General features: G+C 37.1%; 1 protein-coding gene across 5 annotated transcripts in view; it reads right to left on the bottom strand.

Moving 5' to 3' along the window:
• The window catches only part of LOC117291454 (trafficking kinesin-binding protein 1-like), a 53,988-nt gene continuing 31,323 nt past the window's right edge, over window positions 1-22,665 (bottom strand). For all 5 annotated transcript variants that reach the window (XM_033773146.1, XM_033773147.1, XM_033773149.1 and 2 more), the window contains 13 exons: window positions 18,547-18,623; window positions 17,873-17,989; window positions 14,702-14,802; window positions 14,141-14,322; window positions 12,503-12,633; window positions 11,888-11,962; window positions 10,937-11,086; window positions 8,352-8,437; window positions 7,239-7,451; window positions 5,769-6,061; window positions 4,304-4,462; window positions 3,496-3,598; window positions 1-3,200 (listed from right to left, as the gene is read on the bottom strand). In XM_033773146.1, the coding sequence (XP_033629037.1) occupies window positions 1,613-3,200; window positions 3,496-3,598; window positions 4,304-4,462; window positions 5,769-6,061; window positions 7,239-7,451; window positions 8,352-8,437; window positions 10,937-11,086; window positions 11,888-11,962; window positions 12,503-12,633; window positions 14,141-14,322; window positions 14,702-14,802; window positions 17,873-17,989; window positions 18,547-18,623 (3,275 nt within the window). In that variant the 3' untranslated portion in view covers window positions 1-1,612. The remainder of the gene's footprint in view (window positions 3,201-3,495; window positions 3,599-4,303; window positions 4,463-5,768; window positions 6,062-7,238; window positions 7,452-8,351; window positions 8,438-10,936; window positions 11,087-11,887; window positions 11,963-12,502; window positions 12,634-14,140; window positions 14,323-14,701; window positions 14,803-17,872; window positions 17,990-18,546; window positions 18,624-22,665) is intronic.

The raw sequence follows: 22,665 nt of genomic DNA, 5'->3' as shown, positions 1-22,665 counted from the left end.
GTATGAACCGGGCTTTAGTTTTTATGGATATTAATTTTTTGCAGAAATTACTAAAGGTATACCCTCCCTTTAAAGATAATCGAAGGACATTTATTTACCTGAATTTTGAAGAGAAAAAAAAACATCCTGATATTTGTCATGAAAGCTCCACACATGGATCACATCAGAATCATCAATTTTGTTCTGAATTGATATCAAAATAAATCATCAAACTCAAACCAACACTCACTCAAAAACAGTTTTCACAACTGAAAGTAAACCGAAAAAGTCACAACACAATCCAAACGCAAAGAGGTAAAACAAAAATAAAATTAAACTTATATTGCACTTTAAGAATCGTTAAAATTCAGGCAGCCTGAGGTATCAAATTTAAAAACAAAATTATAAAAATTTAATTTCTATATTCATCTATAGAATAATCAACTCCATCATACCCATAATTCAATACTTATTATTTTCACTCTTTTCATAATATCTAAAAAGAGTATTTTCCTGTTAAGAATAAATAAATAAACTTGGTATTAAACAATACCAGAATTGAACGACTCATCTTTTATATGGCATCACATTTTGATAATTTGCTTTTTTGTGGGTGTAGTTGAAATCTTTAACTTAGCACCAAATTGCGTGGCACTGATCATTTAAGCAAGGAATCAGATTAACATAAACACTCCTGTTTCTGCCATCAAATTTGTTCAGAAAACGTTGTAAGACTCTCAACGCTGCCTTTTAGCCTTCATGTGCATCAAGCAGGGATGAGATTTGAGGATTGTGAAAACTCATGAAAAATGGGTTGCTGGCCCAGGATGGATTTCACAAAGTAAAAGACTTGTCTTATCTCGAGTTAGGACGAGTCCTAACTACGAATAACCTTTTTATAGGTTTCCTAACAACTCCTAGGACTAGTCCTTAAGGACTATCTTTGTAGAATCCACACCTGGGCTCCTCCCTTTTCTAGATCCAAAACATCCCAGGTGTTACAACTCAGGAGGTTTACAGACTCTGTGCATCATTTCTTTGGCCAAGAAATTGAGAATTTGTAGGTTTAACAGATGAGAGAGTCCTAAAGTGGACCACAGGTTTGGACAAAAATGTCAACTATTTCTTCCTCCCTTTGGTGACTGCTTTACTTCTTTCAAGTAAGTTTGAAGGCTGAATAGGATTTTTTGGGAAATCCTGCATTAAAAAAAAAAAAAATCACATCAACATTTATTCCCCAAATGTGACCCTTGTCCCTTGGGTAATGATTCCAAGTCCTGTATTAGGACGTGGAATTATTATCATCTTTTAAATCTATGTACATTTAAAATCAAAATGAAAGTTTTAAAACCAGTTACTGAAAAATCAGTAATAAATACTTCACAATAACACGTCTTTGGGGCTGTACCTTCCTGGGGTCAACTAGGTAATATTTTTTCAGTTTGACTGAACACTGCACGACATCAATAATTATTACAGATAGTAAATTATACATTCAGCATTATTATTCAAGCATTCAACTGTTGTTGTTGTGGGTTTTTTCTTTTTCAATAATAATTTATTCCAATCCACAGATGCATAGCTTTTTTAAAGACTAAAAACTACTTTATTGCTTTACGCATGACACTCTTTGTTATAGCATTGGGCCGGGTTTACGGAAACCTTTTAATGCCGAGAGATTCCCGACAAACACTGACATGGGGCTAGTAGGTCCCAAAGTCGAACCCTGCGGCACCCCGGATCCCTCTTTGGGAGTTTCATCTCCCCTCTTGCCATTTCCAAGGGGTAGTGCGGTGGGTCGGGATGACGTCCCCAAGATAGACCCAAGCCCAACATCTGGAACATGCGGATTAGGTGTCGGAGAGGAATTGAAACTGGTGATGGGCATGACAGAGCTACGAGGTTTTAAACTCGATGATTGTGATGACGACGATAGCAATGCTAGACCATGTTGACCAGACGACATTGAAGACATTGACGACATTGACATTGTGCTTTGACCTGACCTATGACCTCCTCCTGAAGGAAGCTTGGGGTTACTAGAAACTGTCTCTGGGGTGGCTAGTGCACCCAAGCCAACCCCATGGGAACCCTGTGGAGCATAATTCGATGGGCCGCCAGCCCCACTACCGTGGGAGCCGTACAGTTTGGCAGAACTGTAGACATTTGTTGTGGAACTGAAGGAGCTCAAGCCGGGATTGTAGCTCGGTACGCTGTAGCTCCCAGAATTGGAGAACTGTTTTGGGGAATAAGAAACAGTCTCTGCGGAGATGAGGGCACCTAGACCAACTCCAGTTGAACCCTGTGAGTTTTCATATTTTGAAGGGTATTGTGGTTTGAATGAACTACCACAGGAAGTGGAGCTCGAAGACCTTAAGCCTAAGCCAAGAACATCAGCGCATGGTATATTGCGGTTACTGGAAACGGTCCCAGTGAAAGTCAAGAATGGAGCATTTGAAACAGTCGAAGGTGGTCCTGGCGTCATCCCGCCGAATCCAAGTTCAACTCCGGAATCATCAGAAACAAAGAGCTTCCTGTGGGCCTTGGGTTCAGGATCGGTGGTGGCATTCGCTTTGTGGATTGTTCCCCCTTGTGCCCCGAAGGCGCCTGGTGGGCTGTACCCACCAACTGCACCCTCCAAGCCCATGCAGGACGTCCCTGATTTGGGTGCCAGCCCAATGGGTGCCGAAGCTGACGCTGGGATCTTGGGTGTTCTAACAGGGCTCATGACAGTATCTCTTGTGCGTACACTGGGTATACTAGGTTGTCGCTGGAGAGTCCGCGTCCTTCTTTCGGACGTTGCTTTCTCGGCACGGATCTTCTTAACCTTCTCCATTAGGCGGGTTTTGGTCTCGGGATCCAAGGCGTCCGTGATGTTCCTGGAGCGTACCGGCACAGCAAAACGGGAGAAGATGCGACTGGAGATTCGATGCATCCCTTTGGGTTCTACTTCCTCTGTTTTGACTTGTGTCTCTCGCTTTGCTTCTGATGCGCTCTTTAGCGGCCCACTCGATGGAACTCCGAACATGTTCAAGCCGGCATTGACCCCAGCTGGGTTGATGGCAGCTGCCTCTACTTTGGTCAGCACTTTGGGTTCTGCCTCGTTATCCACATCTCGTTCTTTCAGCACTTGGGCCAGTCCCATATTGGTACTGAAGGTTTTGGCAGCAATGGGTCTAGTGGTGATGTTGTAGGAATCGGACATCCTGGGGCCTCTATTGCTGTATAGATAAATGTGGAGATTGCAAAACAAATTGTTAAATAAGGTGGGAGTGGTAAATAATAATAATCTTTATTCAATTCGTCACTACCTCAAACAAAACAAACTACATGATATTATAGAAGTTAAATTTGCATCGAGATAAATAATGTTCATTTTGAGTTTTACCCACATGATAGTTGTTATTGAATAAAACATAAACACTGTCTACGACTATCTAGTCAGCTCCAACAATTCTGTTCAATAATCTTAAACATAAAGAAGCAGAGTTTGATACAGATTTGTGACACTCTTACCTTGCCGTGAGTAGCGTGTTATCCAGTAGACCAATGGTGCTTGTTGTGTAGGTGTATGTGCTGCATGTATTCACAAAGCACTTGCTGGGTACACATGTACGCTCTGTTGGGCAAATTTGACAGTTGTAGTTGTGAGTTTTAAATTGTCTCATAACACAAAAAGGCAAAAAGTACTGTGCAGGTTAATTACTTGGAAACTAATTGCTCAGACTAAAAGCTCAATAATTATGAATCTCATACCAGTACTATCCCTTCAGAGAAATACAAAGAAATCCTTTTTGACACAATAACAGGCACTTATTAGAGGCTTTTAATATCAAAGCGTCTAACGTTATTACTATTCTTGTTCATTAAGCAACCCTGGAACCATCTCAATGGACCCTTTTCATGAAATAATGTAAATTGCACAAAGCGCGTGCGTACTAACATTTTGGTTTGCAAAATGAGGGAACATTCATGCTGTTTTGTACGCGGTAATAGGTGCATGACAGAGACTCGATTGTGCAACTGCTTAGCAAGTGCAAAACTCTATGGCATTTGCCACAGGATCTGTACGCATGAGTGAATGTAATTAGCATGTTTCATGAAAAGGGTCAATTTCTTAGGAGCATGCAGCACCAGCAGCCAAATGGGCACACAGGTTGCTAAATCATAACGCAACTAACTTAAAGTGACTCGAAGACTTAACAAAAAAAATCCCCAAAATATAAACTTTCATGGAATCTCTCAAAAGATTTCAAAATAAAATACAAAAGGTTTAAAACATTTTAAAAAAAATACACAAACAAAGTTTTGTGAGATTTCTTACCACACACTTGTCCATCGTCCTCCACATCATCCATGGAATACAGAGCAGGGTCTCTCTCCAGCTCCCGAAACCCTTTGACCATCACCCCTGGCCTGACATCAAGCATGCTGGCCATGTGGGGTTGCGCTAGACGCTGCCAATGGTATAACGTCAACGAACCTGAAATGAATGAAAACATTACAGTTTAAAAAGGCTGGGGACACTATTGGTAATTACTCAAAATACTTATTAGCATAAAACCTCACTTGATACTGAGTAATGGGGAGAGGTTGGTAATATAAAACATTGTGAGAAATGGCTCCCTCTGAAGTAAGATAGTTTTCAAGAAAGAAGTAATTTTCCACAAATTTGATTTCGAGACCTCCGATTTAGAATTTGAGGTCTCGAAATCAAGCAATGAAAGCACACAACTTCGTGTGACGAGGATGTTTATTTCTTTCATTATTATCTTGCAACTTCCAGGACCCATTAAGCTCAAATTTTCACTGGTTTGTTATTTTATGCATATGTTGAGATACACCAAGTGAGAAGACTGGTCTTTGATAATTTCCAATAGTGTCCAGTGTCTTTAAGCTCTTGTCTCGTTTTAACCTCTTGTGCTTGAGTCATGCATGAATGGTGATGACCAACATGTTTGACCACTTCAGCATGAAGCACCATTTCCTACACAACAGTATCCCTTGTGTTTTGAGGCCAATTTTATAAACTTGTATTATTACACAGAATAGTTTTTTTTTTAGAGCACAACAAAGTTTTTTGCTTATTAATTTGCCTTTCAAATAATGTGGTATGTCACGGTCGACTGGTCAAGTGCACTGGACTAAAGCTTTGGTGTTTATGATCAGCAGAGTGTGGGGTCAAGTCCTGGTCAGTTACTGCTAAATGCACCGCAGCACCATGTAAACCCTTAAATTGGTCTCATACTTCAAAACAGTTTAAAAAAATACTTTCTAAAAAAAATACTAATAAGCGACTTGAGATTCAATTCAATTCAATTCAATTCATTAAGGTTTATTAAAAATTTCACAAAATACACGACAGAAGTTAAAAATACTTAAATTGGCGTGTTTACATTCATGGCTATAGATTATACGCTGTATAAAAAACAAGTTATAATTATTGTTATATTGTCCATGCACGATATGCCTTAGCAAGCACAAAAATCTTCTTAATTCTTTGGTGCACAAGGCGGTCGCTAGAGACCACCAAAACACGTTCGCATTGGACTTTGATAAACGGTCATAACTTAAAAACTACAACACCTTTATAGATCACCCTCATTCAGTTGTTTAGAGCGGTTGTTGAGCTTTCATTTGATGCGATGTTCAACGGCCGCTATTGCAAATTTTCAAGTAAAACATGGATTGAACATGTGTTTTTTCTTACAACATTAAAATTAATTTGTGCACCAAAGGGTAAAGCGGTAAACAGCTTTATCAATCTGGTGTACAGGCTAGCCTCTTACCTTCCATTGGTTTGACAATCTGTAACTTCTCCGGCATGTAGGACCTGAAGGCATGCCCGCCCATGGAAGGCAGCCCAGCGAAGCTCTCCGTTGACCAGATACTACCCGGTGTAGGGCAGGTCGGAGTCTGGGAGCCTCCGGTCCCGACGTCTCCGTCATGAAGGTGGAGCTTCTCTTCCTCTGCGTACTTCTCCTCGGCATGTAGGTTCTGGCGGCGGAGGTTGAGACGACGGAGGGCCGTCTCAAGATCGTTGGATCCAGGAATGCCGGGGCGACCCAGTTGGTTAAATGAGCTACGAACAGCAAGAAAAACAAAACCAAGCATTAGTTAAAGGCCTTGAATATTGACCAGTGGATGGACCCACTGATATCTCTTCCGACTTTGTTTCTATTTAGACTGTTGGCAAGGGAGCCCAAGGGGCCGTTTCAAGATCATTGGATCCAGGGATGCCGGGGCGACCCAGTTGGTTAAATGAGCTACCAAAAGCAAAAACAAAACCAAGGCTCAGTTAAAAGGCCTTTCAACTTGACCAGTAGACTGACCCTCTGGAGAGTTCTTAATTTTTTCTGCTTAGACTGCAGGACACTGTTACTACCTCATGTGCTATAGTATTTTTTCCCATATCATTCTGTTCAACATCATTCAGGGGCAAGGGAGCACCCCCACACCCCCATTGACATCGGGAAAACAAATTACTGTGATATGACAGACCTGGCTTTCTATGTTAATTTATTTATGAATTTTCTTTTTATATCCTGAGGAGAGCCCTTGAAATATTCACAAATTAATCAAGTGTTGTGTTTCCATTATTTATACACTTACTAGCAGACAATTTCACAAAACTTAATGCAACTATGGTCTACTTGTGCAAGATTTCTCACGTTAGTGGTGTACAACTTCAGGTATGCCCAGTTGTTTTCGCAGTTCAACTGTTGCGAATTGTTCCTCGCGAAATTATGACATCAAAAATGGTATCACATTCAATTATGAACTGGACACTATTGGTAATTGTCAAAGACCAGTCTTCTCACTTGGTGTATCTCAACACATGCATAAAATATCAAAACTGTGAAAATTTGAGCTTAATTGGTTGTCGAAGTTGCAAGATAATAGTGAAAGAAAAAACACCCTTGTCAAACAGAGTTGTGTGCTTTCAGATGCTTGATTTCGAGACCTCAAGTTCTAAATCTGAGGTCTCGAAATCAAATTTGTGGAAAATTACTTCTCTCTCGAAAACTACTTCACTTCAGAGGGAGCCGTTTCTCACAATGTTTTATACTATCAACCTCTCCCCATTACTCCTTACCAAGTGAGGTTTTGTGCTCATAATTATTTTGAGTCAGTACAAATAGTGTACACTGCCTTTAAGTAATAAATGTTGCGCAAGTCGACATATGCACTTGCAAAAATATTCTGCGAAATCGACAGCAAAGACCCCAGGGTACACTCCCACAAGTCTTTCCACTCACCCAGAGGGGCTGTTATTGGACTCATTGTCACCCTCGTACTGTTCACTCATCGGTGTCCCGCTGCGATTGGAACCAGCCATGGACATTGTTGAGCCACCTGGAGAGGTTCGACGGCTGCTGTCATACATGTCGATACTGTACTCCGACGGGGCTTGGCTGGTAGCAAAACGATTTACATTCTTGACCGTCTTCATGATGTTCTTATTTTGTTCCCTGGTGGGGTAAAATTTCAAAAATCAAAAGTAAAAATATTTATTGTCGTGATAAAAAGCATTAAATTTGTCTTCACTGTGTTTAAGGAGAATAAATACAAGTGAAGGAATAAAAACAACAGACAACAAAACTACAAAATAACAAATTTTTGAATATATACTAAAATTAAAAGACAACAAATAGAGAAAGTTGACCATGCATTATCTCCAATCGCGTTGCCTAGTGGTGTCAATTCAAGACCAAGATTAAAAATCATTACTGTCGAGATAAAAAGCATGATATTTGTCTTCACTGTGTAAAAGGAAAATAAATACAAGTGAAGAAATAACAACAATAGACAACAACAATACAAATACACAGGATATACCTAATATACAGATCTTAAAATATAACATATATAGAAAGGTGATCATGTTCCCTAGTGGTGTCAATTCAAAGATTCAAGATTCCAAGAATTTATTGTCATGAAACAACATGAGTTTTGTCTTGCCTGTTAGTAGAATAAAAACAAGTAAGTTAATGGCATGATAACTATAAGAAGTGTATACAAAATAACAAATTTACAGAAATCTAAAAGGGTGAGAGCATAATATACAGAACGTTAAGTACAACAAATATAGAAAGTGAACCACATTATCTCAACCATCTACTAAAAAAAACTTGAATACATATAATTTGGCATGTTGACATGACTACTGCCATTATGCACAGAATCTCAAATGCCAGTTTATATTATAAGATTGTCGCTGCGTGTCGAGTCAGAGTTTTATGCGTTAATGTGTCCTATGAAGTGAAACCAAATACAGACAAACTGTCCTAAGCCATGTCATCAAATCTTAAGACCAAACTTCCAACAACAAAATGCTGACAAATTTTCATTTTTGAACAAGAATAACATACCTCTTATTTCCTCTTCTGTTTATTGTGGGGTCCCCTCCGACAAGTTCCTGTTCCACTGAGTTTACAAGTTCAGCTGCCAAGGAATCCTAGAAATACATCAAAACAGTCATTGAGTTATTTGAGAGGTTTTGTTGCTTGATTTCTTTTTTAAATCGTATTCGTTAGGCATATGCTATAGTAATAATTTAATTGTTTATAAGTTACATAGTAAAAATACCTTCAGATATGCATTAAAAATTTCAACAACAAAAAGATAAAAGTATATAAAAAAAACTATAATTAAAAACAATTACTATATCAGTACTAAAATATATATATGTATATATATATAAATACAGAGAAAAAAATGAAATTTTTAAAGATAGTTCCACAAAAATTACACCAGCCGAAAAATGAGAAAAATAAGCCTGCAGAAATATATAGCTTTAGGAAAGTTTTTGTTAATCTTGAAGAAATGGGGAAAAGGAATCAATCAAATAGAAATGTAATTTATATTCAAGTAGGTACAGTGAAATGCAAGTTATTACGGAAATACAAAGAACAAGAAATAAAAGTTCAAAAAAATAGAGCAGTGACAAATATCAAATGCTGGCAAGAAACAAAATCTATAGAATAGAGAAGTGACAAATATCAAATGCTGGCAAGAAACAAAATCTATAGAATAGAGAAGTGACAAATATCAAATGCTGGCAAGAAACAAATTATTTAAAATAGAGCAGTGACAAATATCAAATAATGGCAAGAAATAAAAGTTCAATAGAGTAGAGCAATGACAAATATCAAATAATGGCAAGAAATAAAAGATCAATAAAATAGAGCAGTGACAAATATCAAATGCTGGCAAGAAACAAATTCTTTAAAATAGAGCAGTGACAAATATCAAATAATGGCAAGAAATAAAAGTTCAATAGAGTAGAGCAATGACAAATATCAAATGCTGGCAAGAAACAAATTCTATAGAATAGAGCAGTTACAAATAATATATGTATCAAATAATGGCAAGAAATAAAAGTTCAATAAAATAGAGCAGTGACAAATATCAAATAATGGCAAGAAATAAAATAACAATAGAATAGAGCAGTGACAAATATCAAATGCTGGCAAGAAACAAAATCTATAGAATAGAGAAGTGACAAATATCAAATGCTGGCAAGAAACAAAATCTATAGAATAGAGAAGTGACAAATATCAAATGCTGGCAAGAAACAAATTATTTAAAATAGAGCAGTGACAAATATCAAATAATGGCAAGAAATAAAAGATCAATAAAATAGAGCAGTGACAAATATCAAATGCTGGCAAGAAACAAATTCTATAGAATAGAGCAGTGACAAATAATATATGTATCAAATAATGGCAAGAAATAAAAGGTCATTAGAGTAGAGCAGTGCCAAATATCAAATAATGGCAAGAAATAAAAGATCAATAAAATAGAGCAGTGACAAATATCAAATAATGGCAAGAAATAAAAGATCAATAAAATAGAGCAGTGCCAAATATCAAATAATGGCAAGAAATAAAAGATCAATAAAATAGAGCAGTGACAAATATCAAATAATGGCAAGAAATAAAATAACAATAGAATAGAGCAGTGACAAATATCAAATAATGGCAAGAAATAAAAGATCAATAAAATAGAGCAGTGCCAAATATCAAATAATGGCAAGAAATAAAAGATCAATAAAATAGAGCAGTGCCAAATATCAAATAATGGCAAGAAATAAAAGATCAATAAAATAGAGCAGTGACAAATATCAAATAATGGCAAGAAATAAAAGTTTAATAAAATAGAGCAGTGACAAATATCAAATAATGGCAAGAAATAAAAGTTCAATAGAGTAGAGCAATGACAAATATCAAATAATGGCAAGAAATAAAAGATCAATAAAATAGAGCAGTGACAAATATCAAATGCTGGCAAGAAACAAATTCTTTAAAATAGAGCAGTGACAAATATCAAATAATGGCAAGAAATAAAAGTTCAATAGAGTAGAGCAGTGACAAATATCAAATGCTGGCAAGAAACAAATTCTATAAAATAGAGCAGTGACAAATATCAAATAATGGCAAGAAATAAAAGTTCAATAAAATAGATCAGTGACAAATATCAAATAATGGCAAGAAATAAAAGTTTAATAAAATAGAGCAGTGACAAATATCAAATGCTGGCAAGAAATAAAAGTTTAATAAAATAGAGCAGTGACAAATATCAAATGCTGGCAAGAAATAAAAGTTTAATAAAATAGAGCAGTGACAAATATCAAATGCTGGCAAGAAATGAAAGATCAATAAAATAGAGCAGTGACAAACAAATATTTATCAAATAATGGCAAGAAATAGAAGTACAATAGAATAGAGCAGTGAGAAATAAATATGTTACAATTAAGCGCAAGCAACAAAAGTAAAATAGAACGGGGCAGTGAGAAATAAATATATTACAACTAGTCGCAAGATTGAAAAGTTACACAGAATAGAGCTGTACTACTGGAGTGAGATTCAAACCCATGGCCCCGAATAGAAGGCAAGGGGTTTTCTGTTAAACAATCTTAAAATGGGGAAACAAATATTGTTGAGGTTCAACTTACTGCAGGGAATACAGGCAGCGGATTGATATTATAACCAGGTACGTGGACGTTCCCCTGAGGCAAAGAACGGCGGTGGATTTCCTTTGCTTCACCCCTTGCCTCGGCTAGCATGCTGAAGTACTCGTCTGACTTATCCTTGGTCTCTTGCAACTGTTAGAATAATAATAATAAATAATAAAAAATAATAATAAAAACCATTTAAATAGCGCCTTATGCATGGCCTCAAAGCACTTTACAACAATAACAAAAAATTAGCAACTATATATTACAGATAGCAAACAATCTTAACAAGTTAACAATAGGGCCAGGGGCAGATATATAAGCATAACAATACATAAAGAATTTAAAAAGAGTCACTAAAATTACATTCACAAATCACAAATAATAATTATAGCTTCTTATTTAGCACTCAAATCTGTCAGTTAGTGATGCTCATGGCGCTCCAACATTCAATATTTTTTCTTGCAAGGTATGTGGAGCTATGTTATTAAAGTAAGAACATTTTTCCTTTATAGCACCATGTAATGGTTTACAAAGTGCTTTGGTGCAACATGCAGCCAATCAAACCAGGAGCACCGGGGAGAACCCCTTCTCTTTACGATAAGTGCACTGGGGTCGATTTCACAAAGAGTTAGGACTAGTCCTAACTTAGGACTAGTCCTAGGAGATATACAAATTGCATGGATAGTTCTAAGTTAGGACGCGTAACTGGTCCTGTCTCAAGATAAGACTAGTCTTAACTCTTTGTGAAATCCACCCCTGGGTTCTTTTATATGTGCATTACACAATAAATGGGACCTACAATTTTACGAACAGTGAGAAAAGGGCTTCTAGTTTTTTATTTGATGAATGAGGTTGACTGAACCTCTCCAAAACTCATTTTTCATCTCAGCCCTTTTATCCTTCCAACTTTAAATTCCCCGTAGCTCGGTAGATAAGAAAGAAACTAACCTCTTTGGTGAGAGAGAGTTGAGCGTCTCTAGCTGCCCGGTGTTGATGCTGGAGTTCCTCATTCTCAATTGAAAGCTGTTCATCAACAAATCCAAACAAAAAGTTGCATTAATAAAAACAAAACTAAAAATGTTTAATTATTGTTGGGCCCAAGAATTCTGCTAACAGCTCCCAGTAAAGGGTGTAGTTCTAGTGGTCGTATGCGCAGAATCCTATAGTAATCAGCGCCATGCTGAGTAACCCCCTAAGACCAATCTCTTCCCGAAAGCTGAAGTTGGTTTGGAAAAAATTTAAACAAACATTCATCGTATGTATATCTGAATATTTTTGAGGATCTTTCGTTTTCCTGTTGGTACCATAAAGCCTGGTTCATACTTCCTGCAAATGCGAATGCGATACAAATTTTGACGTCACAAATTTGCATCGTATAATTTGCATCAGTTGACTTTTGTGTACAACTCCTGCGAAACATTTGCTGCAAAAACAGCCCTGTGATGTAAAATCTGTTATCGCATTTGCATTCGCAGAGAGTATGAACCGGGCTCAACTCATCTTGACGATGGTGTTAAACGGCCAACATTTTATTGTTCAGCTTCTTCGAATCGAGACACTGACCTTTTTGACTTTTTGCTGAAGTTCAACCACCATAGCGAGTAGGTTGGTGATCTCTTCTTTCTGTTGGTAGGTCTCTTCCAATCTGCGACTGAGTTCTTCTGTCATGACACCCTCACGCCCCTGAGCTTCTCCTGCAATGAAAAATATTAAACAACTTCAACTTCCATCTCACTATTTTCCTTTTTTATTTTACTAATTACTTTATAATAAAATTTCAAAACATTTCTAACATTATTTTGGGTTCATGCATTCCCTCAAGAGGTAAAAATAACTGATTTTTTTTGGTGTAATTTTTGCAAATGAATATGCATCAAAGAACATGCAAAGACAAAAAATCACAGAATTAGTTTACAAAAGAAATTAACAAAAAAACCCGAAAGGGCAACTGAAAATATACAACTACAAGTAGCCTGAAGATCTGACATCACCGCTTGATGCTCATGAATAATGTCAGCGATCTGCTGTTGAGCCCACGTACATAATCACCTTTGACTTTGCATCATTTCACAAGGCTTTCTTGGTTCTGGAGATTCGCAGTTAAATCCGACGTACATGTGTATACATATAAAGCCAACACCTGTCCTTAAGGGCAAGGGACCAGTCTACTACACATGTGCATGTAGGTAGTGCTGGGCGAATAGTGAAATTTTGATATTCGGATACCGCTGGCCAACTATCCGAAATTAACCGGATATTCGAATAGGTTTTTTTTTGCCGCTAGAGGGCGCTATTAAAAAAATATATATTTAAAAAAAAAATTAAATATTTTTTTTTTGCCGCTAGAGGGCACTGTTCGTTTGTGAATGAGATCGTATGGGCGGATTGATATTAGTTTTAGACAGTGTCACTCGGTTCATTCATAAAAATAACCAGAGCTAATTTAAAGATGGCGATTTGCTTTTTCTTTTGATCGTGATTGACTCTACGTGAAGGAAAACTTTCGTAATCTTTGAACAAATTACGTCAGAAATGTCATTGTTTAACTCTTCACGGAGGTGAGCATAGTTAAATACTTAATTTATGCTGTTTTATGCTGTCTTCATAGAAGTTTCATAAGGATTCAGACAAAACATTCCTATCAGTTGTCGCCCGACGTCCGCGGATATTTGGATATTAAAAGAATATCCGGTTACTTGGTTGTAATTACAGAACTATCCGGTTTATAAATAGGTATTCGCGTCCTATGCGGATATCCAGTTAAGAAAAAAAAAAGGCATTCGTGGTTACGGTTAGGAAAACCTATTCGCCATTAATCGGATATTCGAATAATTCGCCCAGGCCTACATGTAGGAGGTCTAAACCATTGATTATTAAACAATGCAATGAAACCCTGGTGTGACTTTGGTGTGACATGGCCTACAGGTTAAGAGCACCGGATTCTAATTCTGGTGTTTCTCATCACCTTGTAATCATTACCTGGTGGTATGTAAAAGGAGTAGATCTCATAATTCAAACAGATTCCCACATACCTTGCAGGAAAATAGTAATGAACCATTTTTGTAGAGCGCAAATAACACTATCACAGAAAAGTCTCTATGCGCTTTAAGATAAAAACAAAAGGGAAGTAAACAAAATTTAAAGCGCCTTGAGCATCACTAACTGAAAAAAGGCCATTATTATTGTTTTTCTTAGACTCACCAAGCTGTTTGAATGCATCCTGAACCAGTTGGGCTTCCTTCTCTTCGATGCTGACCGTCTTCGTGTTCATCTCGGCCGTCTCCATCCGTAGCTGGAGGTTGTCCTCCTCCAGGATGCGGACTTTCCTCTGTAGGGCCTCCACGTTGATGAACTTGGACTGAATCGTATGGCTTCGGTCATAGCTAAAGCTCGGGAATAGAGGGAAAAAAGTTAGAATCAACAAAACCTGATGAGACCTGGATTATATCAGGCAACCAGAAAGGGTGGCTGTACGAATGGCATGGACTCGGTCATAGCTAAGGGTTGGGTATAGAGGGGGAAAATTTAGAATTACAAAAATCCTAGCACTTGATTAGACCTTGGTTATTTCAGGTAACCAGTAAAAATGTCGCCTCTAAATCAGCATTACCTTAACAAAAACCAGCCAATCTTGAAGTAGAAATGTGGGCTCTGAAAAGAGTTTGGTGAGTATTCTAAATGTTTAATAACTTTTGTGCTCTAAATGACTCAGACTGAGTTTCTAGAAAAATCAGAGTTTCATGTTTTGGCCAGAGTTCTTACCTGACCGAGGCCTCATCTTCCGAGTCGCTGTAGCTGACTTCATTGGTGTAGATCCGCAGCAATTGTTCCTTGAGTTTCATATCATGCTTCAACTGTGTGTTCTAGAGAAACACAATAATACAGATTAACAGATTGCAGGTTCAGAAATGAAGAGGTACTGAGAATTTCAGTCCTGACTCTCTTTTGTCCCATTCACACACTACACAAAATTCCTAGGAAACAAAATTCCTGGGAACTTCCCGCGAAAATTTGTTTGACCGCTTCACAACTGACCCTTGCAAACTAACAGGAAATAGCAAATTTCCTGAGCAGGCCTAAAAGTTAATACTGGACAGCAGGCCTGAGGCCAGTACTTTTGGCATTGGGCCAGTAAAATCATGACTGGATAAGTCCGGTGGTCTTCTGTTTTTATTAGTACTACCTCATTGTAAAGTATCTTGGTAAAAAATGATGACAATGAATCTGATATGTCTTTCAGTACTGTTGAGTATCAAAGTAAAGCATGACAAAAAGAGATCGATCTAGTTCTCCTCGTGCTTGTTCAGCTCACTTTGAATCTGGTCTTGTATTTATATTTTGGTCCAGTAAAAATGTTTAGCTACAAGCCCTGCACTCTTGTCGATTCCCCCTAAATTCAAGCCTTGTTGGGAATTGCTTGGAAGTAGGGTAAAGCAAGATAACCCAGGGTTAGCACACTGAGTATTTTCCCAGGAAACTTGCTAAAGGTGTGAACATGGGTTAAAAATCTCCAAGAATTTCTCTTGATTATATAATTAGGTTTTAAAAGCGAGATAACACGAGTGTTTATCTTCCCCAGGAAACTTGCACCAGGCTAGAGTGGACATGGGATGCCGGTGGTGTCAAAACTCCCCAAGAATTTCCTTAAGTTATATCTATATAGTTGGGCTTTAAATGCTGTGACACTTGTGTCCTTAAGCAAGACACTTAACCATTGCTTCGTCTTTCAGATGGGACGTAAAGCCGTTGGTCCCATGTGTTATGTAACGCATGTAAAAGAACCCAGTGCACTTATCGAAAAGAGAAGGGGTTCTCCCCGGTGTTCCTGGTCCGATCGGCAGCAAATTGCCCAACAGCATCGTGTAAAGCAGAATTAGGTCTCATAATTCAAACGTAGCCCCACATCTCGTAGGAAATACTGTATGTTACAGCGCCAGGAGCGTCACTGGGTGACGGACATGTGCGCAATATAAGAAGCCATAATTATTAATTATTATTATTATTATAACCCAGGGGTTAGCATTGAGTGTTCATTCTTCACATGGGGTGAAGGTAAGGTTAAAACTCCCCAGGATTTTTCTGGGGCTATATGTATGTAACTCGACCTACATGAAAGCGACTTGGGACTTGGACACTCAGGAGTCAGACTCGAGGGTTAATGACTCAAATACAAGTGCGTCAAAAATGTAAAATTTTCTGTGTACGGCAACAAAAGTACTGAACTGCTGGTAGGAAAACAAAAAACCTCCCTAAACAAAAGTGACATCCATCACAACTATTAACATTGCATATCACTCCTGTGTCGATTGGCAGCGAGCACAAATAGTCAGCACTTTACAGAAAGCCATCAGTGTCAGTCGAATCTCTCTCCCACCTTTTGCCCAGGGTAGCCCCCTTCCATTAGTGTCCAGGGTAATGCAATATGAGATCAGTTCCACTAAGTTTATAAAAATGCTTCTAAATTACAGAGAAGCAGTGAATTTAATGTCCCTCAGCGAGCAATTTCCAATGTATTTTTTTCCCTACCCTTGCCTTTGAACGATTTTCGGATGGGAATAATTCTGTGGCAGATTGCAAAATGGTAATGAATTTATAATCAGCGAGCCTCCAGAATGAAAACTCATGACTCCTTGGGCTTGTCCTTTTTAAGTGTTTCTTTCTCACAGTTCAAGGAACTTTCTCAAGTTTTTAAAACTCCCTTCTGAAACGCTTCATTAAAGGCACTGGACACTGTTGGTAATGCACCAAATAACAAACCTGTGAAAATTTGAGCTCAATTGGTTGTCAAAGTTGCGAGAGGATAATGGAAGAAAAAACACCCTTGACGCACAAGTCGTGTGCTTTCAAATGCTTGAATTTGAGACCTCAGCTGAGGTCTCAAATTCAATTAAAATATTTTAGTGAGAAACTACTTCTATCTCAATACTACATTACTTCAGAGGGAGGCATTTCTCACAATTTTGTATACTATCAACAGCTCTCCATTGCTTGTTACCAAGTAAGATTTTTGGCTAAAAATTATTTTAAGTAATTACCAATAATAATACCAAATAATTCTGAGGTTTGTAACTCTGTAGAGTATACATCCTTTTCCCAAGCTTACAAGCCATACGCTTTAGTTTTTGGACACAATTTTGAACAATAAAACTTACATGTACCTTTATGAGCTTGTTTGTAACATTACATGTAGATGAGAGGCAGTGTATTTTTTTGTCTGTTTGACCTTTTGAAAGGTACCTTGCTGCTTAATAACACCATGGAGGTAGGATCGTACCTCCATGATTACATGCATTCCTTAATTCTTTTGTATCTGCACGCTAATGGCTTACAATGAACCATGACAAGTAGTAATATTTGAGGTTGCCATGGTTATTACAGGCCTGGATTTTCATCTCTGAGAGGGCAAGGCCATTTTCATTTTGCAAAGGGCTCTTCCATTTGTTTCTTTATTTTTCATAATACTGGGCAAAAAATCAGCTCAGCTTGAAAGCTGTTTTCCACTTATGCCCAGTCTAAGGTACAAACAAACATTAAAACAACGAGGGGGGGGGGAGAAGAATTTTGGACTTGAGGATTGCACATAATTAATAGGAAAAACAAAAGACCAACTTAAAAATTCAGATCTGAGTGAATTAATTGCTAGGTTAGTTTCTAACAGTACCTTAATAAATCTCAAAGTCTTTGGTGTTTTTGCCAAGGCATCCAACACCAATGCCTCTTTGTTACGCATAAGCCTAATTTCATAGATGTGCTTATTAAAGAACAATGAAATGTTGCTAATCAGAATAAGGTTACCAGCCAAACTACCATGTCACATGTACAATTGTTAACTGGTATCCTACTCATTTCTGCTAAGCAGAATTTCTTTGTAATCAATTCTTGCTGCTTAAGCATCTCTATGAAATATGGCCCTGGTTATGTCTGCAACATTACCTGGTCTGTTGCTAGGGTGAGTTGTTCTTCTATTCCGTCGATGCGTTTCTCCAGTTGTTTGTTCTGCTCCAGTAAGGATTGGCCAATTTTCGCAGCGAGCTCTAAATCTTTCTCTTTCTGAAAATAAAATGTTGACAAGGTAAACAAGATAGTCTTTAAACAATTGCTTGGGAGTCTTGGAAAAATTTGAGTAAAGTAGATGTTGAAGACCCAAGAATTCATGTGGTGCAAATTTCATACAGCTGTAACTACATTTCTTATATGAAAAAAGGCTTATGATTTCAAAATACACCTACCATTTTACCAGCCAAAACAACATCATACTGTATTGTGTACGACTATTTGTTCAAAATGAACAGATTATTGAATTGAACAGCATTATTGTGAGGTTTTGGAACCTGTAATATTTGTTTCCAACTAACTTAAGGACTCTACTTATTGGAAAATGAGTACATCACAAAATTGAAAGTGTATAATGGCTTTAATCAGACTTTAAATCACTAATACATGTAACTGAGCTGCTCCAAAATCAAGGTTTGCATTGATGCTACTAGAGTAATTCTTTGCAAAATGCATGCAAATATTTCCTGGTTCATTTTTATATCTTGTAACTTAGAAATCCGAAGATTTCATCAAAGTAAAAAAAATTTAAAAAAATTAATAGAAAAACTGACCTCTTCAAGTAGACGTGTTACAGCATCAATGTCATTGTATGTTTTGGTCATCTGTACAACTCGGTCACCACAGAGAGCTATAAGAAAAGAACAAGATGAGAAATAGGTTCGTTAAAAAGTACATTTAAAACTCAACTACATGTACTCCATAGTGTCTTTGCCTTTGTACGTATGGCTACTATCCAAATTACAGACTCCTGACGATGACTAGAGCAAGCTAGTCGAAACGTTAATACCAATTAAGAATTCACTCTGAAGTAGTGAAGTTAGAAACAATCCACTAAAAGGTATAGCTACTGCTTTAGTAGTCTGGCCTATTTTTTACCTAAAAGGTGGGACAGTTCTTTGCAGAACTGAGAAGTCTCCCGAAATCCGAAAATCTACAACGCGGCAGTAGAATATAATAGCAAGAACAAAATCGTCCTGGCAAATAGACACACACACATTTTGTTACCGCATACCGAATACATGTAAGTGTTGGTACCTCACCATGCAATGCCTAAAATCCCTTAAACTATCCACATCTAATGCAAGTTGTCCATCCAGAGACTGCCACAAAGTGTTTGTTTCTGTATTCCATAGTAGCAACATGTTGAATTGTCCAGTAGAATGACAACAATGAATGCCTCATTAACGTTTCAGACAATACTCTTGACTGCAATTCCGGCTGTTACACTTGTATTGTGCACGGGGATGTACATGTACATGTACATACATGAAGCTTGATGTTAGTTACCAACAGGCAAGGTAGTTAACATCTGCACTGTATCAAGGTCAAAGGTCCTGGGTTCAAGTTCCACTTGAGTTGTATGTAATTATGAACTCAATTGCAGCAGACACAGCTGCATGTACATGTACACAGAGTGTAAATTTAACTGTATACATACACAGGACATGTACCTAGAGGTTGTATTAGTATGTAATTATGTGGAGCCTGTGTAGGAATTCTCCTGCTTACTTTATATTATGGTGACAAAACAATTACATTAAAAAAAAAACCACAAGCCTGTATGCTTCGTTTTTGAAAGGCCAATGACACCAAGGCATTTTCTCCTTTATCATGCAACTTTCATGGTTATATACGTTTCTCAATTAAAACCTTAGTAATTTAAACAGACAAAACAAACAATTATAAATTAACAAAATACTTGTAAACTAAGTTAGTAAACAAGTCCGCCCACAAAAAAACAGTCTGTCTATTTTCAATGTCCATAAACCACACTGATTATTTGTTACGATATTGATTTGTTCTTTCAGACATTGACCACCATGATACAGATTTGATTAAATACTTCACACACATGTGTTTGTATATCTTTCATCTCAGAGAGCACATTTTAGGATGCAGTATTTGCCAAGGTCGCTTTCGACTAGGAAGAGCTTTAAAGGCAGTGGACACTATTGGTAATTACTCAAAATAATTATTAGCATAAAACCTTTCTTGGTAATGAGTAATGGGGAGAGGTTGATGGTATAAAACATTGTGAGAAACAGCTCCCTCTGAAGTGCCATAGTTTCTGAGAAAAAAGTAATTTTCCACGAATTTGATTTCGAGACCTCAGATTTAGAACTTGAGGTCTCAAAATCAACCATCTGAACGCACACAACTTCGTGTGACAAGGGTGTTTTTCTTCTTTCATTATTATCTCGCCAGTTCGATGACTGATTGAGCTCAAATTTTCACAGGTTTGTTATTTTATGCATGTTAAGATACACCAACTGTGAAGGCTAGTCTTTGACAATTACCAATAGTGTCCACTGCCTTTAAGGGACACTTGAGGTGAACACTGAACAGGGTGGCCAACATTACAGTTACACCATGAAGACGAATGTCATTGTGACCGAGTATAATTCCAGTCCCATTTAATATTGCTGAACAACATGTAAATGTGTCCTGACCGATGACTACAGCAAACTAGTTGAAATGATGAGGCCAATTAAGAACTCACTCACATACATGTATGTACAAGTGATGTAGTTCAATAATGAATCAAAATCTACTTGATCTAGTGCACAATGTAATATAATATTGTCAAAATGTGCAAGAAAAAGGGTATAAAATATAGTCAATGGCGCGAGGTTTCAACCCCAGCAAAGTCTTTGTTGAAGGGTAAAGAGAAAGACTCTGATAGGCTTGAAATGTCAGGTCATTAACTATTTCTTTTGCATTTGTAGCATAATAGGTAATTTTGGTTGGCACTTAGCAAGCAGTTTGCAACAACTAATATTATTTTCTCAACAAAAAAAAAACTTAACAAATTAACAAACCTTAGGTGTACAGTATCATTGTCTAAAGTCTTCTTTGTTCCGTTAAATTTCATCAACCATGTGTACACAAAATCAGCCACATGTACATGTATATTGTACTGTACCTTTGTATTGCAGTAAGCCAGTTTTCCCAAAACAACCCAAAGCTTAAATCAATAATTCATCTATTTCCAAATTGGATATATTGCAGAATGTAAATATGACATTTTTGGAAGAAGGCATATTCCTAATAAGCCATGGCTTATAGTGGAATGCCATAACAAAATTTAAAAAATAATCTATAATTAGGCCTACATGTACATGTATATACATTGTACTTGTGACTTCATGTATTTGTAATATCATGTTGAAATTTTTTTATTACAATTTCTTTTTGTGGATGGGTGGGTGGGTCAAATTCAACTAAACAACTTGTGTCAGATTTCAATGATATTTTATATGGGAACAAATTTAGGGGAATTAAAACATTTATTTAAAAAAGATTGTTTGGCTGTACCATTGTAATCGGTCAACCTTGTTTTGGCTATGGAATGTCTCAGTCTGTTTCAGCTACAGTTTGAATAAGCCCGGAAAAGCCGTTGATCACTCCTCTACTAATACTACTAAGCTAAGAATAAATTAACCAACAACATGTTCTTCATTAAATGAACTAATTTGTTATTCAGTTTAGAGCATATTACATGTAAATAATGTAGTCTGTCAATATTCACAAATTAAAACTTTGGGTATTTATGGTTTGGTCAAAACACTTTTTTATTATTTTTTAAGATCAACATTTTTAGATTAATTATTCTAATTGGCCCCTAAGCTTCGTCCTAACGTCTTCGGACACAGAAATTACCGCGTCCCAAGTCCTAACATTAATCATAGGAAGAGTTTGGTGAAATCAACGGCTGGTTTAATCAAGTAAAATAAATTGTAAAAATTGTGAAATTTCTTTACTAATAATCATCTAAACTACATAAAAATCTCATAGTTTCATCTTTCCACAATCGGATGACAACCAAACGTGACAATTAAGGTAAATTAACAAAGACATAACATCCTTTTAATTTGTTCAATTTATTGAAAAAGGCAAGCCAATGGCTAAATTTAGAGCTTTGAAAATGCAATGCAAATGCAGATGAAGTGCCTCCATAATGGAAACATAACTTGAATACATTATAAGAATATTAACTCTATCCCAGTCAATTATAGTCCTCTCAATGCTTCATTACACTCTAATGAGAGCTCGCAGGTTGGTCATGATTGGGACATTCTCCAGAAGACGATCAGAGCACTACTGATCGAAATGTCGAGTTAATCCAACGGTTCTTTTCAGAACCACCCCAACTCATTTAGAGATTGTTATTACATGGTGTTACCGCAAACTCTTCTATATCTTATTTCCACCATGCAAAGTTTCAAATCCTACTTATGATTTGGACAATGACAAATTTATTAATTATCTGAAAGTGTTCCTATAACATGCACTGACTGGGTGACAGTTCCATCCTCCATGTTCTGACAACCCCAAGACAACCCTGAGGTCCAATAGATAAATTGCAATCGATGCCATCTTCTATGGCCATTTTGGCTTGCAGGCACGTCAAGAGCTCAGTTTATCAATGCAACCACGCTGTTTACTAACCCGTGTTGCACGGCGTTCTCGTGCAAAACGCATGGCTGTGTGTTCCAAATTGCCCGTAAAGGTGGGAACTATCTATTAAGGTTAGAATTAGGGTTAAGATTATGAAAATCTATTAGAAGTGTCAGAACATACAAGTTTTTATAACCTGAGTGTCAGAACACATACATATACATGTAGGGGTTTCTCTTACTACTTTACATTGATACTCGGCAAAGTCCCAC

The sequence above is a fragment of the Asterias rubens genome, chromosome 6, assembly GCF_902459465.1.
Source record: "Asterias rubens chromosome 6, eAstRub1.3, whole genome shotgun sequence".
NCBI classification, from domain to species: domain Eukaryota; kingdom Metazoa; phylum Echinodermata; class Asteroidea; order Forcipulatida; family Asteriidae; genus Asterias; species Asterias rubens.
Note: the sequence above shows the minus strand (reverse complement) of the source record. Positions and strands in the feature narration are given on the sequence as shown.